We start from the raw sequence: 16,812 nt of genomic DNA, 5'->3' as shown, positions 1-16,812 counted from the left end.
AGGAATGCAAGAAGCAGGCACAATTAGACACATGAAACTCACAACATATTTGAACGGGTCCTCTTTAACACGTGACCAAAAGAATTCATCGGACTCCGTTTCTTCAGTGAACTCCTCCTCTTCTTGACCTGAATCCGACAATGGAATGTCCGACTGGCAGCCAACATCAATATGATCTGTAAGTGAAGCATGTAAACATAAAGGAAGTCAGCTCAGTAACAGCAGAGTGAAACGACAGCACTATGTGCTCTTGTAGACAAGCATAACTCTAGTATGATACAACAGTAGCAGCAGCCTCAAATTCACACCGCTAAGGCAAAAGACACAAACAAATTTGTTTTATGCACTGAAATACAGCCTACTACTAAGACTTCTCTCTACTAGATTGAGGAGGTTGATGATTGTGCATTTTAACCTGCACCGCTATACTTCATTTCACACTTAGCGTGCACTGTTGCGGAAGCTATGCGAGTACTGTGCCCGCAAAAGCATATCACTCCGCCGTGTATCATTTGTACTTCTTGAAGCCTCGGTGAGGGTTTTGTCAAAAACATGGCACGGTTTAAGACGACATGCTTAGCATTGCAAATCATGGGCAAGGCAGGTAGGCGTTCAGCTATTCAACCCTTTCGCTATAACTTTTGCTGATGATGAAGTCATTTTTGGGCCTGCATGCCAGCCATGTATCACTTTGCCACATATCTTTCATACTCCTCCAGGTCTCAGTGATGGGCTGGACGGAAACGTGATAAGAAGTAAAACGAAGCGCAGGAAAAGTGCATTAGAGGAAGTGCAGGCTGTCAGTCGTGGTATTTAAGCTTTGTTACAATGATAGATTTTTAGGCACATGGTGGATAAGTGACGAATTACTTTTCGGGCGTGGACATAGCCAGCACGAAGAGGTGCGCTAGCTTTTCAGTGCGGCATGCTAGGCATAAAACGAAGTATAGTTGCTCTCAGTTTTTCCATAGACGAAAGTCAAGTAAATTCAGGCTGCCCATAAACAATGCTCCACTGCCTATCTAAGATAGCTCCCCACCTTTCTTAGCTGTCCTGATGATGTCAGGCTCACAGGCATTCTTCAGGTCACCAGGCGTGGCACTACTTGAGTACTTGCGCTGAGCTATTTCAATGGCCTGTGAGAAGAATGCAAAACACAAATGCCTGGTCACACAACACAAAGTGTTGTGGCACAGATTGTATTATGCCATACAGTACGCACGCCAACACACCTTGTTGATGATCGCAACGACAAGAAGCTCCTCGTAGGTCTCGCACACAATGTCGTCGCCATCCTCGCTGCCAGAAGCATCGGAGCAAGCAGATGCATTTTTCTTTTTTGGCTTGCACTCCTCCTTGAGCAACAAAGAAATTTTGCCAAAGTTAAAAACCTTGAACAGAAACTTAAAGGGACACTGAGGAGAAATTGAAGTTGGCTTGTATCGACAGAATACCAGCTCCTGATTACAAAAACGCCACTCATACTGACAACAAAGCTCTTGTAACGTAGAAAAGAGCAAGAACCAAAATACAGGTATCGCCGCCACAGGCCAAACTCGCAAGTACAAGCGTGATGACGTCATAGGACAAAACAGTGTTGCTAGAACCAATGGTTCTAGCAACTCTAGGACCCGAGAAGCCACAAATCCCTGAGGCGCAGCCAATGCATGCGCAAATGTCCTTGACGTCGCCAGATGGCGCCACGTGCCCGGCAGCTACGCGCGCTCCTGAAGCATCGGGACCAATCAGCACCTGTTTTCCGGCGGTAGGCGGGCTCCCGGTATTCCGCTAACGGTAACAAGGTACACAGTATGCTAAAGGTGTCTATTTGAGAGATCTTCGTTGACGACTTCGAGAACGAGATCCATCATAACGCTGGCAAAACGCCAGTGCAAGCGTAATCGAAGCGACTGTAGCGACGGCCGCAATAGCCGATAGATGCCTTCAACGTGCAGCCGGCGGTAGCTTTCTTTTCGGCTGCTACTAGGCCGCACTGCTGGCCGCCAGAAATCACGGAGTCTGCGGTACGTCATGCGCACGTTATGTTTCACGTCACTTAGTCCTGTGTAGTCATAGGAGAATCCCAAGTTTGAATCAGAGCGGCGGGAAAAACTTTTTCAACTTCGAATCCAAATTTCTTAGAAATAAATGCATCTTTCACAGCCGGCCAAGTGGCAACAAAGCCATTACATGCCGAACTATCGGATTTTACTATAAAAAAAATATTAATAGTGCTCTCCTCAGTGTCCCTTTAAGGTTTGCCCTAATAAGACTGCCAGCAATAACCTTAAAAATCTCGGCAGAGTAGTTTAATTATACTCGTTTATGTTGTGGTTCCCAACATGTGCTGCCTGTGAATACTGCTGGCACCACTATCCATTCAGTACTTGTACAAATTAATAGAACCTCCTGCAAAGCCACTATCTTTCAATGTGTATCACCAAGAATTCTGTAGTGAAAGTTTGATTTGTGCTCTCTATTCACAAGGCTCCCAACCCACGGAAGAAAAAACTCTAATTCCAAGTACAAGCACATCTGGAGAACGCAGCCCGTTTTTCTTTGGAACTACGATATACATTGATTGTGCAAGGCAGAACGATGGAACAACTGTCAATACCTATATTCAAGGCTGACCCCCATCATACTATACACAACATACCAGAGCAAAAGCCAACAAAAAGGCCGACTGCAGGCTTACTAAAAAGGAAAGGTGAAGTGGCGCCCTTGTTTTAAATGTGCAGACTCCACTGCACCTTATGTCACAGTATGTAGTTCCAGAGGTTTCCAGTGTCAAACCTCACGGTTAATAGCCATTAATTCATTTTTCCCTCTTTCCATTTCTGCCATGTGCACTGCTAAGAATTGGCAACTGGAATATCCAATACCCAAGTGCAGTTGCAACAGCAACTGCACTTAGTTAAGCAAAGCTCATTCCTTTCCTATCACATAGTTGCCACACCCAAGCAAAATGCATGCGGTCAATTAGCTAGCTGCAAACTGGAACTTATAGGCTTACAATTGTTAGCTTACACCTGTTACGCAGAAGCTACAAAACTGATCACTTCAGAAAACATTCTATAAAAATTGTAAATTGTGGAGCTTCACGCCTCAAAGCAACACATGGGCTATGAGAGACGCCGTAGTGGAGGGCTCCTGATTAATTTGGACCACCTGGGGTTCTTTAACAGGCACTCAGATCATCCAGCATACGAGAACCTTTAGCATTTTGCCTGCATCAAAACAAGGCTGCCACAGCCGGGACCGAACCCAGGTCCTACGGCTCAATAGCCAAGCACCCTAACCACCAAGCCACAGCAGCGGGTAAGAAAACATGATATTTTCAATGGTTCAAATTTTGAAGCCCATCTAAGCTATAGGAACAACTACATACATCCCAAGCACTTAACTGCTGCTTTAGGATAAGCTGAGCCTCACAAAACATTGGAGAGGGCAGTACACAGAGCAACTCGAGCTCTCCTCTTGTGTCATGAGAAGCCAAATTTTGTTCTTCAAAAGTCTCAACGACAGAGCACTGGTACAGCTCACACCCTCTCCCTCGTGTGTCCAACAGTCGCACAGCGCTATCCAGAGAGATTGCAGTCAAAAGTACTGTCATGCAGCACAAATTACACCCCAAAATTTTAAGAGTCATTCCTCCGCTGTAGAACACCTGCACCAATGGGACCAATTACAGAAATCCCCACCAAAGATGTCACAGACACAACCAAGACTTGCTGGAAAAAAAAAAAAATTCTGCACAGCTGTGCTCAGCTACGCAAAAAACTGCAGCACAGAAGCTGCCAAAATGCATGACAGTATGCACTGCTCCAAACCTCAGTTGCTGCTAGCTTATAAGACACCATGCAAGAAGGACAAAAAATTACAAAACGCTCTGGTGCGGCGTTCTGGGTTGAAATGAAGCAGCGGTTGACTTTCTGAGTTTAAACTGCACCTTAAGAAAGCTTGCAAGTATCCACGTAAGATCTGAAAAACGGCCATGCCAACCTGCAAAAAGGGCAGAGACTCTGCATCCTTGTTCAGGTTGAATACCAGCTCCTTTAGCCTGGCGTGCGTACTGGTGGGTGTCAAGTCTCCTTCACACTGCTTACCTGTAGTCAAGATGAAAAGGTCAAGTCACTGAATCTGCTTGTGTGCATACTGCGCAAAAAATGTGTGGCCCCAACTAATATTTCTTCACTGCCCTTGGCCAGAAACCTCTCAAGGTAGAGAAACACTGCAGGTCAAACAGCCAAATACATCCCACACCCACATTGGTTTAGTGTTTTGTGCCTAACGTGCTACACAGCAACAACCAGAAAGAAAAGAGAGGAACGAAACGGCCAAGTATTAAACACCTTAATGACACTATAAAATGAGTGCCCATGAAATACTCCCCCAAAAACAAAAACACAAAAGGAGAATTGTAAGTAGGGCGCATGGCAAAACCATTTTCAATATCTTGCTGCATAGACAGAGCACTGAAGTGACAACACGACAAGAAAAAAGTTTAACAAGTCCATAATGGCTTTGGCAACCACAGACAAGAAAATTTACATCCAATATTTCCATAGCAGAGAGTTTCACAATGCCTCGACAAAAAGAAATAAAGCGACAAAAATCAAGCACGATGGCTCAAGAAGCGCAGCTAAAATGTAACACAGCAAGCTTTTCAGTGAACCATGCTTGTAGCTACCACTAGGCACGAGAAGAGCACATGGGCCAAAGACATTTCTCTTGATGAAGCCCCACAGCTTAACTACCACAAAAAAACTTGTCATGAAGCAATTTCATCTGGCTAGCAGCAATGCCTGGCAAGTTGTTTTTACAAAGCCAGAAGAAAACAAAACAAAGCTGAGCAGCAAAAGTGCACACACTCACCTTGCAAGGCAATAAGCAAGGCACGCGTAAACTGAGAAACTCCTTCCAAGAGCTTCCCTTGGTGGTCGGTGAAAACTTTTTCATCTACAGAAGTAGACACAGAGTGACACGAAATAAAGAAAAAGGGCAAAGTAAACAGCAAAAGGTGAACACCTTACACCTCAATGCCTCTGTCTACAAAAAAGAAAGCTTAAAAATTTTGCAATACTACGCAGATCAAAGAGTACAGAGGAATAAATATTTTCATGACTGAATTCCTTCACTTCCCACCCAATGATTCAGCGCCTCTTCACGACTTAATGAACTCTTTCTGTCATAACACATTGACAAAGAATACAATGCCTTGTGACCTCAAGACGAAAGACGGACAATAACGTCTTATGACGACTGAATATTTGTTTACCACTCTGACCAAAAGCGCACTCCAACAACATAACTAGGTGCTTTGATATCTCTTGGTGCTCACAGCGGCTCAATAAGAAGAACATCACTACAATTCATCTTTCACTTAGCATCTGCTGATGCTCCTTCCAAGAGCATGTATGCATGAAAGCACACAATGCAAGAGCAGAATAGACTGTAGAAAGTGGCTACTAAACTAAGGAATAACAATGAACAGCATTAACTATCAGCCAGCAGTACTACAATGCTGGCAATGGCAGCCGCATCTTATTCACCAACCAGGCAAACTACATGACAACAAGGAAACAGCTCAGAAACTGGATGAAACTCCTTTTGCAATGTTAATTAAAAGACTAGCGCATAAAACTAGGACAAAGACAGAGAAGGAGACAAGACGAGCGCTAAACATCAACTAAAGGTTTACTACACCAAACATGTACTTAAAACACTTCAGTGGCACATGCGCACACTGAGTTACAAAAAGACTAATCAAGAAGAGGCAAACTGTTTCGCAGATACATGGTTTCTTTCCTGGTCAGGGCAAGTGACGTCGTGCTTACACACTTGTCACCTTCCCTCATAATGTGATAAGCCTCACAAATCTCGCGACCTAACCTTGTGCCTCCCCTACCAAGCACACACGTGGCATCAAACGCCGGCACGCACCCGCACCGCTTACAATGCGTAGCCAAATGGCTGCCCCCCGCCAATGAATCCACCAGCGTGCGATGCTCTCGTAGCCGTTCATTTAGGCAGCGTCCAGACTGTCCCACGTAGCATCTACCGCATGAGAGGGGTATGCGGTATACAATGCCAGCAGTGCACGGAACGAACTTGCACACGTGTTTTATGGTGCATACCGGTTTCCTCTTCTCATTGACGGCTTTGCACATGCGCACCAGCTTTTCGGGGGCAGTGAACATGACGTCCACACCGCACTTCCCTCCAACTTTCCTCAGCCGGTGCGAAAGCTGGTGCACGTACGGTATAGCCGTACGCCTGAGCCTTTTGGCACTTTCTCTGGCGGCCACGCCAGAGCGGCCACCTGCCCTGACTTCCTTCAAGAGGCATTCCGCCACAGCCATCACTGTGTCGTTAGGGAAACCGGCCTTCTTCAACCGGTGCACTTGCGCTTGCAAGCTGTCCTCAATCTTATGCTGGCAGGACTTCTCGAGAGCACCCCGCAGGCAATTTTTTGCAATCCCCCGCTTTACCAATTTAGAATGGGCCGAATTATACGCTAAAATTTCTTTTTTTGTGCGAGGCTGGTACGACCAACAGATGTGCCCAGTGCCAAAGAACAAACTTAGCTCGAGGAACTGGAGGCACCCGTCCACTGGAACTTCATGCGTGAACCTCAGCTTGCCAGAACAATCACCGAAAATCTCTAAAACACTTTTTACAACCTGTGGTTTGTCGCTCTCGTTGTTAACATGCATAAACACAATAAAGTCATCCACGTACCTAAAACACTTAACAACACGCTTTTCGTCTTCAATGCACGCTGCAACGCGCTTGTCAAACTGTCCTAAAAAGATTTCACTAAGAATCGGGGCTATGCAAGACCCTATGCAAATGCCATCTTTTTGCACAAACAATCTTGCAAGCGCTTTTGCGCTTGCAAGCGCAAGTGCACCGGTTGAAGAAGGCCGGTTTCCCTAACGACACAGTGATGGCTGTGGCGGAATGCCTCTTGAAGGAAGTCAGGGCAGGTGGCCGCTCTGGCGTGGCCGCCAGAGAAAGTGCCAAAAGGCTCAGGCGTACGGCTATACCGTACGTGCACCAGCTTTCGCACCGGCTGAGGAAAGTTGGAGGGAAGTGCGGTGTGGACGTCATGTTCACTGCCCCCGAAAAGCTGGTGCGCATGTGCAAAGCCGTCAATGAGAAGAGGAAACCGGTATGCACCATAAAACACGTGTGCAAGTTCGTTCCGTGCACTGCTGGCATTGTATACCGCATACCCCTCTCATGCGGTAGATGCTACGTGGGACAGTCTGGACGCTGCCTAAATGAACGGCTACGAGAGCATCGCACGCTGGTGGATTCATTGGCGGGGGGCAGCCATTTGGCTACGCATTGTAAGCGGTGCGGGTGCGTGCCGGCGTTTGATGCCACGTGTGTGCTTGGTAGGGGAGGCACAAGGTTAGGTCGCGAGATTTGTGAGGCTTATCACATTATGAGGGAAGGTGACAAGTGTGTAAGCACGACGTCACTTGCCCTGACCAGGAAAGAAACCATGTATCTGCGAAACAGTTTGCCTCTTCTTGATTAGTCTTTTTGTAACTCAGTGTGCGCATGTGCCACTGAAGTGTTTTAAGTACATGTTTGGTGTAGCAAACCTTTAGTTGATGTTTAGCGCTCGTCTTGTCTCCTTCTCTGTCTTTGTCCTAGTTTTATGCGCTAGTCTTTTAATTAACTATGTCAAACCAACTAGCCCAGCTTTCCGCTTTGATTCCTTTTGCAAGAAAGTAATACTTTAATAATTTTCTAGAGGCGTACAGAAATTAATCTTACTGAAGCAGACAGCAAAACCAAAAAAAAAAAACACAAGGGATGAGTAAAAACATTAATTACATCACTAAATAATGCCTGCATTGAAAGCTAAACTAAGTATACAAGGTATTCAGACTTTTACAAGATGCCAACGAACCAACTACAATTTCCAGCTTTCTTTCGTAGTCTTCATTATGCATGTTTATTTACCCTGTGATGCCTGCTTCAGCTGAGATCTCCAACAGTCTACCAAAGAAGTCAAGTTACTTCTGTCACGAATCTCGTGGAGATGCAAAACAGCTGCTACTCTGGACAGAATGCAAAAGCTTGAGAAAAAAAAAACGTACATAGAGGGTGCCTGTATACATGATTCACAGATGCAGAGTCCAACGATTCCCCCAAGAGACTTTCAATAACAGATTCCACATGCTGCTGAACATCAGATTCTTCTTGCTCAGTTGCTTCCAGGTCAGATTCCTTGTCTGAAAAGATAAGAAAAAAGCCAGAGATGATGCTAAAATTATGCAAAGGTTAAAGAAAGAAGGCTACCAGCTTTAAAATAAAAAAATTAGATGCACATTACACAACAGTTGCGCAAGACCAAAAGACGGTCATCAGCTTTGACTTGAACAAGTACCAACATTTAACTGCCAAAATAGCCACGATTTGCTAAGCTTCATTTATGTGGCATTTACGATAAAAACGGAATGTTTAAAAGAAGTTTCAAGATATATCTTGAATAAGCAAATGTGAAACCTTTCTTTATATTAAAGAACTCCAAAGGCCACAAAATCTGGAAAAAGCTCTGCTGTTGAATGAGCATAGCTGCACAGCACCTCTGAAAGAGGACACTAACAAAAATTTCAAAGAGAACTTAAGCCATGCATGTTTAGCAGAAGCTTTCACAAACTGCTCTCTTAGGGAACTACCTTCCACAAACTTTTATGAGGGGCAGAGTAAGAAAAACGTAATAGGAATTTCAGACAACAAAGCTTTGTGATGCCCAGCTATCCACCACACGCTCCTCTCAATGCTCTCTGCCATGTGATTTACTCCCGCAGGCCTTCAAGAAGATGCAAGCCTGCACTGGAGCCCTATATCATGACTGGGCACTTTGGTGTCACCCATGATGTCACCAGCAGTGTCCAAGACGGCACATGGGGGGGGGGGGGGGGGGGGGGGGGGGGGGGGGAGAGGCCGCAAGACAGTTCTCCTACCCCTGAACAACAAAACACTGTACATGCCCTTGCTCTGTGGTTGCCTTCACCACTGGTAGAGAGAACACAAGCATCTTCCATCCAAATCTTAGTCCTTACACAGCAGACATTTTGGGCACAGTGAAAATGACAGTATGCACTTAATAAAAGTGTGCATGCCTGCTCAGGAAACCTTTCTGTATAAATGCCGACTGAAAGCATGTATACACAGCTCATCAATCACTTCACAAGATATGCAATCTAGACAGTATTTCTCAGAGTCTGCAAGCTGACTTGCCTGTTTTCTTTGGGCCATAAAGAGAAAGCAGGACCTTGGTACTCCCAAAATGGTTGAACTTCACCTTAACATTGTCGTAGAACCACTCGCAGGACTGCGCACGCAGGTTCCTGAGAGAAGAACAAAGAACGGTCATACCCAACTAAAGCAACAAACTTATATGCAATACAAATCAACACTTTGTTATATATTGGGCAAGACAAGCACACTAAATTCCGAAATGTCAATCTTGCCCCCATGAAATAAAGCAGCAGACAATGTGAAACCTTTTCTCAACAATAATTGTGGATTTGGTAAATGACTGTCAAATGGTCCTAAAGCAAGAGAAACCTGTGCCTGAGATTTAAAGAAAAACTGCAAACAGAAAAGGATACACCACACAATATTTTGTGCCAGCACCAAAATAAACCAGGCGTCTGTGGACTAAGAGCATTCCTTTATGATATAACATTTTCTTCAAAAAGTGGTGCACAGAAAGATTGTTTTTAATGCAACATAGAATGGCTGTTTCTCACAGCATATCTAACACATACTGTTTAACTACTAGCCCAAACAAAGGATATGTATAAGAGGATGCTCCTGTTCTCAAAAGAATGGCCATAATTATTCTGTTTTCAATTCAATTTTTTTAATTGATGACCAGATGAATCACCACAGAGATCAACCCTACTTTTGTCATATAAACAGTGCAGGTTGGTCACAAAAAAAAAAAAAAAAAATATCATGCACATAGCCCAGCAGTTTCGCACCTTGAAACATTCAAAACTTTGATGACCTGCACAAGAAAAACTAACAAAAAAAAACTAATCTTCTTGCCTCGTTAAATCTTCTCCTGCACAACTCATGCCAGCTTTTTTTATATTCAACTGAGATTCAGTATTCTCCATTGATATCGCAGCAGAAACAAGCCTCTCAAAATTGGGATGAATTCAGCGCTTCCAGAAAGTTGTGTGTTGTGTTGGGTTCTATGGAAGACTGCTTTTTTCTCGCTGTCCTCAGTTTTTCGCATTGCGCGAAAAACTGGAGTAAAGAAATGAATGAAATGAAATGAAAGCATTTAAGGTTATCATGCACCAAACACGAAGTTAGAACTGTCTGTTTATTGCATTAAATGAACTATAATTTACGAAATTTACAGTCTGTTTCATACGGTTGCTTTCTTGAGAAACCTAAAAACCATGACAAATCTATAAGCGCGCTTTCACCTAAAAGCAATATTGAGTGAAAAAAGGGATGTGCTCATTGTAAAATGAAGTAAAAAATATTTGTCACTTCTCAAGCTTTGTGTGCAAGAATAAAACATTGTTTACTCTGAGTTTGTCTCCACATTTTTAATATAGAGGTTTCTCTTGCTTTGCCAGTAAGAAGTTGTGTGTAAGGTGTGTGTGTCCAATGCAAAGTTGGCATAAAATTACTTCAATTAAATATTCCTAATGCCTACATGAGTTCCATTCTTCCAAGCACAGCCTTACGAAGTGCGGTTTGTTCTTTATTTCATTATCCCAAGCTACCTACCATTTATCCTTCAGTCTGTCTCTTGGTTTTTCCACTGCGAACTTGTGCAGCACATGTGTTTGCTTCTATTGCCACATATCCCAAATGTGAGTCACACCCACCTGTGTTATGACTTTTTGTATATATTGCATATGATGCTTCCTACCAAGTGTTCAACAGCACTTCTGGAATGTAGCACTGTGAGTACGCTGTGCTGCCTGGCCTGAAAAACTTCTGTGTAGTTCATATACTTTTCTTTAAGTCCGAGGCGTTCATGTGTGTTAATGTGAAGTCAAATACAGCGGGAAGGCTGTACCATGGTAGCAGTGGATAGTGCCTTGGAGCAATATCAGGAAGGGCATCTAATACTTCTAACTCTACGCATTTACCCTCAAAACATAGTAGCAAGGGCCTGATCGATTGGCGTGTATTGCTGAACTGCGTTCTGGGTGCCAACTTTGCAACTATGGGGTAGCAATGTAAGCCATAATGGAGAAAAGCTTGTTTAAGTGTTTCCCCACAGTGCACAGCAGTTGCAGTCCAGGAAACAATTTTATAAAGTACTTCCAGTCAATTTCAGCAATTAAATTACAAAACAGCATAAAAAAACGAGGCACACAAGTGGATGCAACAGTTCTCCAAAATCAATTTTTTGGCCCCTTTTTTTTTTCAGGTTTCAAAGCCGAATCCCCACCAAGGCATTACAAGGAACATTTACTTTACCTGCAGCATTACTGGCGACAGTATTAGTCACTAAACACTAGGATTCAAAGAACAGGTTACCATATGAACATTTCTGTCTGCATGATAACACTTCAGGCAGACAGTGCTAGTTCTCATTTTTAAGGCATCCAAAAGCAGGAGTTCCTACAGCGCCAAAGCCAGAGCAGAATCTGCCTCTCCAGGAGTGCAACAAATAGAAATAGAGACAGCTCATCATTTTTACAAATCTTTTCATGTTTACGGGTAGCTTAGACAAGCAAACGATTCATAAATAAAAACAAAAAGAGGAGTTTCAAAACTTGAGTTAGCAGGCTAGGCTAGCCACCTACTACTCTGCTTGCTTCAAGGACTCAACAAATAAACAGCCCACAAGCTTTTCAAAGTTTTGCATTTGCATTTTTTTTTTCTCCACACATTCACTTAGCCACTTTTTTTTTCCCACCCTGCTGTTCAACAAGAAGCTAAAAGTGAAAACGGAAACAATGCAGCAGCGCTGCACCAGGCCCTTACCGCTGCTGTTCGCAGATGCGGCAGTACCATCCGCGGTCCTGAGAGTCGTACGTGGCACAGTCTCGGCACACAAAGAGGCCGCACTCCCGACACACCAGCTTTCGGTTGAAGAGCAGGTTGAAGGTTGAGCCACAGTGGACGCAGCTCTTGCCCCCATCCTTGCACACCTCCCGCACATGGCCCTGCAGCTCCTCCTCCAGGCGTCTGCAGCAAGACCACAGCACTCTCACATCACTTCAGGCAACACATAGAGATAAAGGCCATGACACAGTAGCTACTAACCACCAAGACAAAAAGCGATCAGCACTACATGGGGTACATATAAGTGACTTGAATTTCAAAAAGGCACGCCACATGACCTTTAAACAAACCCAACAGGCAGATCATTGGTTTATCAGCTGACGAGACAAGCACCAATGTTTCCCACTATTACAGACATCCGAAAAAATGAAGATTTACATGAAGCAAGCAAAACTTGGACGTAATTGCAAAGTTCTAAATGTCATTCTAAAGCTTTCCCCTGATTAGCAGATGGGCACCCATCAGCATCAGTGACATTTTATACTGGTTCAAACCGCATACAACACCGACCACCAACACTTAAAGACACTCAACCTCTGATTTAAAACAGACATGCTTAGCTTCAGAAGTAGTGATAATAAAGTGCGACCATGACAAAAACAACCAGTTATCAAAACTTCAAATATATGCCAATTCAAAGTTATAGTTGTAATTTGTTGCAAGTCATCAATAACTTGTAACATGTTATACATTTTCTTTGAATTCTGTAATGCACTGATTACTTTTTTGTAAGCTGTAACATTCTCGGTAATCCAAATATTTTTTTCGGCAATGAATTAAATAGTAATCTGCCAAATTTTTTTTCTCCAAAAACAATTTGCAGCCAGTGGTATAACTTTGAGAAAATTACCTAGGGGGTAAGCACTCATGTAGCATGAAATTCGCAAACGTTAGAGCGACAACAGTCAAGCTGTAGCACACGCAAGGATGTCCACACATGCAAGTCCAAGTGGTACGCATTTGACTAGCCCTGTGTCATGTGCTTTACATTTCGGATTGCGCCACAACAGCACAGTGGAGCATCATGTTTACTGAGGTTGCGTTTTTGTCCTCTCAGAGCACGAACAACAGCGAAGCATGACGCTTTGGGTAAGATTATCGCATTTTAAAGCAATTCACTTCCCTCGGCAACGTTAAAATGCAGGCGCCAACCAAAAATAAAGAAAAACAAAACCTAAACATCTTTTTTTTCTTCACTTTATTTTTGGTTAGTGTCAGCATTTTAACGTTTTACTACGACCGTCCCCTACCAGAAGTGTTTCCATCCAACTCTAGACTTCAGCTTCAACCCCTCCGGTGAGTATATGAAGACATTTTGGAGTGTCGCTACTCATGTGTTCACAAGAAAATGTGGAAACAAATGCCAAAGAAATTACGAATGTATGTACTGCAAGAGATTGTTGATCAAGCAAGTCACACCAGCTCGTTCTCATCGGTGTATATTTGTGCTTGCCAATAAAAGGTGAATGAAAAATATATATGACATAATAGCAATAAATTACTACCCTGTAACTGTTCAGTTACTTTTAAAGGGCTGTAACCGACCTCTGAAATCAGATTTCAGATGAAGTCATAGTAATTGTAATCAGTTACTTATTTTCGGTACATGCACACGACTGTTCAAAACCTTGTCTGCAAGAAAGCAGACCATGCACAAGACATAACAGCACTACACAGGCATTCAGAGAACTCGTATATTTTACAAGCCCTGAAGCGGTTCAAGCTTAAACATAACCATAAATTCCTTTTTGATACTTTTGTTTGTTTCAGCATGATGCTTGCACATTCTAGATAGTTTCCACAGATAGTTTCCACCTCCGCACACAACGAATAAACAAAAAACAGCATACTGTGTGTGTTGTAGGCATCTCAAAACTTTCCTACCACAAGGAAGTTGAGAGCAGAAAAGGACATGAGACAAAAATAAACAACAATGAAAATGATAGCTTTAAATGTTGTTCAGAGCAGATGCAACAAGGGCAAACACTACTGACAAATGCCACGAAACAAACAACTGCACAGCTTTTGAAAAGGCACTGCAGGAATACGCAGTTTCAGCAAGCAGCATTAGCAAAATAGAAAAGGTGTTTCAAGTGGCAACGCCACAATAACTACTAAGCATAAAACCTGCATAGAAGCCATGCAAATTATGCACATCAGTGATGAGTGCTTTCTCGGAAAAGAAAGGCAGCAAGATAAAAATCTAAAACAACAGGATCAAAGCGAGGCAATTAGTATATATCATGCTAATTACCATATGTAAGTAATGCATGATTGCTGCTTTTTCTTGTCAGGCAGCATCGCATTAGGAATAAAACAGAAACTACTAGAAGAAAATAAAATAAGACCAAGCAAGTACTGAAGATAGCACACACACGAGAAACTAGGTCATCAGTGAGAATGCATTATACAAGATCCCATTTCCGTCCCAAACGCATCACCTGCCTGCAGACAGGTGTGTTTCAATATGAAAGAAGCAAGACCCTTACGTTTGCGGCACAGGTCCTTCCATGGCCAATTTATATTCATAAATAAATAATATCCTAAAAAATAAACCCCTCCACCAACAAGCTCACGACAGCAATCGTACCAGACGAAACCCTTGTGCTAGGCTGGATCAAACGATTCTCCGCAGACTGCCACTGTGTTTTTTTGCCCCTATATTTCACCACCTCTTCCCTCCTCTCCCCCCAGACCTGTCACTTGTTTGCTGCCAACAGGCATCGCCCCACAGCTGTTGCGGGTCGTGCTTTGATGGCATTCCTTTTCTTTTTTTCCTGCTGTGTCCTTTTATGTCCTCGGTTTGTGCTTTCTTTCCTTTTCTGCTTGTGCATGCCTTAAGTGATAATGAGCAGCAACCCTTGTACCCTGAAGGAAACTCACAAGGACCAGCTGCGCGGCTGTGCGGTTGCTATCGTCGACAAATTAAACATCTGCGTGTCCTGCGCAATGGCAGTGATTGGCGAGCATCACAGGATAGCCCGCTTTCTATGCCAGACAAGTTCCACAGGCGCCCTGAATACTCGCTGCCTTTCAAGGCGCAAAACAATTGGAAAAGCTGATTGGCGCTCGCTCTGGATAATGAATCAAAACAGTACGGCACAACCTGATGAGTCAACACAACAGGAATGAATAGCTGTGCAGTGTCTGAAAGCTTCGTCTCATTTTTGGCGCTCACCTCACATGTGGTGCAAGGAATAGCATAATCTACATCTAACAAGATGCTTATTAATAAATAAAGCTAAACCAAATACAGTTCTTTTTTTCACCACTGAATCTGCGACAAACAACAGACGTGAAGGCGCACTAAAACCAGTCGTTGATCTTTGTATTTATTCTTCAATGAACCCATTCCTCGGCATCAAATAACAAAATACATTTTCTGGAGCATGAAGTTAGATGGAAAGCACGTTCATCAAAGCATAATAAGCCAGTGCTGTTTTCAAACATGACCACAAGGAATGAGACTGCACTATCTTCTTTGCACGAGACAGGGATGTGGAATCCTAGCTGCAACACAATATCCTTTGGGGAACCTTACAGAGCTTGGAATGCAAAGCATCCAGCAACAACAAGGATTAAACCAAAGGTTGACTGCGTCGTAAACCCCACGTGTTGTCCACATAACACATGCGCCCTGAACCAGCAATCAGAGATAGCAGGCACTGTCCACAGAGGATAACATACTTGAAGGTATGCCACCAAGATAAGAGTGAAACGGATCTCCTCCAAGCAAACAAGCATGTCATGAGACACTGCGATATGCATGCTATGCATGTGATAAAGACGTGAAAGCGGGAAACACTTTCAAGTCTGTGGTGCAATCAATGAGCCTCGCGAGTGCTCAGTTGTTTACAGAAAATCTAGGCTCTCTCGTTGGAGAAGCAAGAGGTGCACTGAGGTAGCCACATACAAAATCGCGGACTGCTACATTCAATTCCAACATGTGTGCATACATCATCATCCGCAGCAAGGGTGCATCCACTGCAGGACAAAGAGTTCTCACTCCTGATATTCTCCAAATATTCCAGTTCCATGCTGGCCATGGGTGCCCGTCCCAGGAACTTTCTATCCCTGTCTCTGGACCTGACTTTCAGCCTCCCCCAGCTACGTTCTCCTCTCCTTGGAGTCCCCTCTATGACTCCAATAGACCATTAGTTACCTATTAACCACTAAATTAGCATTAACTGCAGATTGGGCCTAGGTCCATTCTTTTCCTTCTTGATTTCAGCCATATGTATGTGTGTACTGCCCGAAAGTAATTTAGTCCTTCACACCTGGCACCATCTGCCAAACTTTAGCACCCCGCTCTACATTTACCACACTGATTTTGTAGATTAAAGCAACTCTTTAAGCGTCATAACAAAGTCAGTCAATACCAAGTTACCTCCTTGAATACCAAACATGCAGATTTCACAAAAAAAAAACAAAGCTTTTGGAAGAGGGAACAAAACATAAATGTTAAGTGGTTGTGGCAACTTATCACAGTTTTCCACACTACAAACAATTGATCACACTTTGCGACACACAAGTGAAATGGCTGATCGTTATAAACTGCAAAAAGTAACCCTAAATGCAGCACGCAGCAAGATAATTGCTTGGGGCTGCTAAGTGGCCACCGTCTAATAAGCTCAAAAACACAGTGGCAAATGCCCCTCAAGGGGCACCCCCCAGCCAAAAGCATAGAACAATTGTTACGGCAGGTGCAAAAGGATTAACCACAGTGCCATGACAGTT

At 43.5% G+C, this 16,812-nt stretch overlaps 1 protein-coding gene across 9 annotated transcripts in view; it reads right to left on the bottom strand.

Annotated features, from left to right (window-relative positions):
* Nucleotides 1–16,812, bottom strand: part of LOC149341525 (uncharacterized) — a 99,090-nt gene that overhangs the window by 31,589 nt on the left and 50,689 nt on the right. For 8 of the 9 annotated variants that reach the window (XM_089543625.1, XM_089543626.1, XM_089543623.1 and 5 more), the window contains 8 exons: nucleotides 11,995–12,198; nucleotides 9,268–9,377; nucleotides 8,121–8,255; nucleotides 4,879–4,962; nucleotides 4,006–4,109; nucleotides 1,233–1,355; nucleotides 1,040–1,136; nucleotides 43–176 (listed from right to left, as the gene is read on the bottom strand). In XM_089543625.1, coding sequence (XP_089399751.1) covers nucleotides 43–176; nucleotides 1,040–1,136; nucleotides 1,233–1,355; nucleotides 4,006–4,109; nucleotides 4,879–4,962; nucleotides 8,121–8,255; nucleotides 9,268–9,377; nucleotides 11,995–12,198 — 991 coding nt within the window. Of the gene's footprint in view, nucleotides 1–42; nucleotides 177–1,039; nucleotides 1,137–1,232; nucleotides 1,356–4,005; nucleotides 4,110–4,878; nucleotides 4,963–8,120; nucleotides 8,256–9,267; nucleotides 9,378–11,994; nucleotides 12,199–14,564; nucleotides 14,713–16,812 lie in introns of those variants that run through there. The other variant, XM_089543627.1, reaches the window with a different exon arrangement.

This window comes from Amblyomma mixtum, chromosome 5 (assembly GCF_055824585.1).
Source record: "Amblyomma mixtum isolate Tamu chromosome 5, ASM5582458v1, whole genome shotgun sequence".
NCBI classification, from domain to species: Eukaryota; Metazoa; Arthropoda; class Arachnida; order Ixodida; family Ixodidae; genus Amblyomma; species Amblyomma mixtum.
The sequence above is the reverse complement of the archived record's forward strand: the minus strand, read 5'-3'. Positions and strand labels throughout refer to the sequence as shown.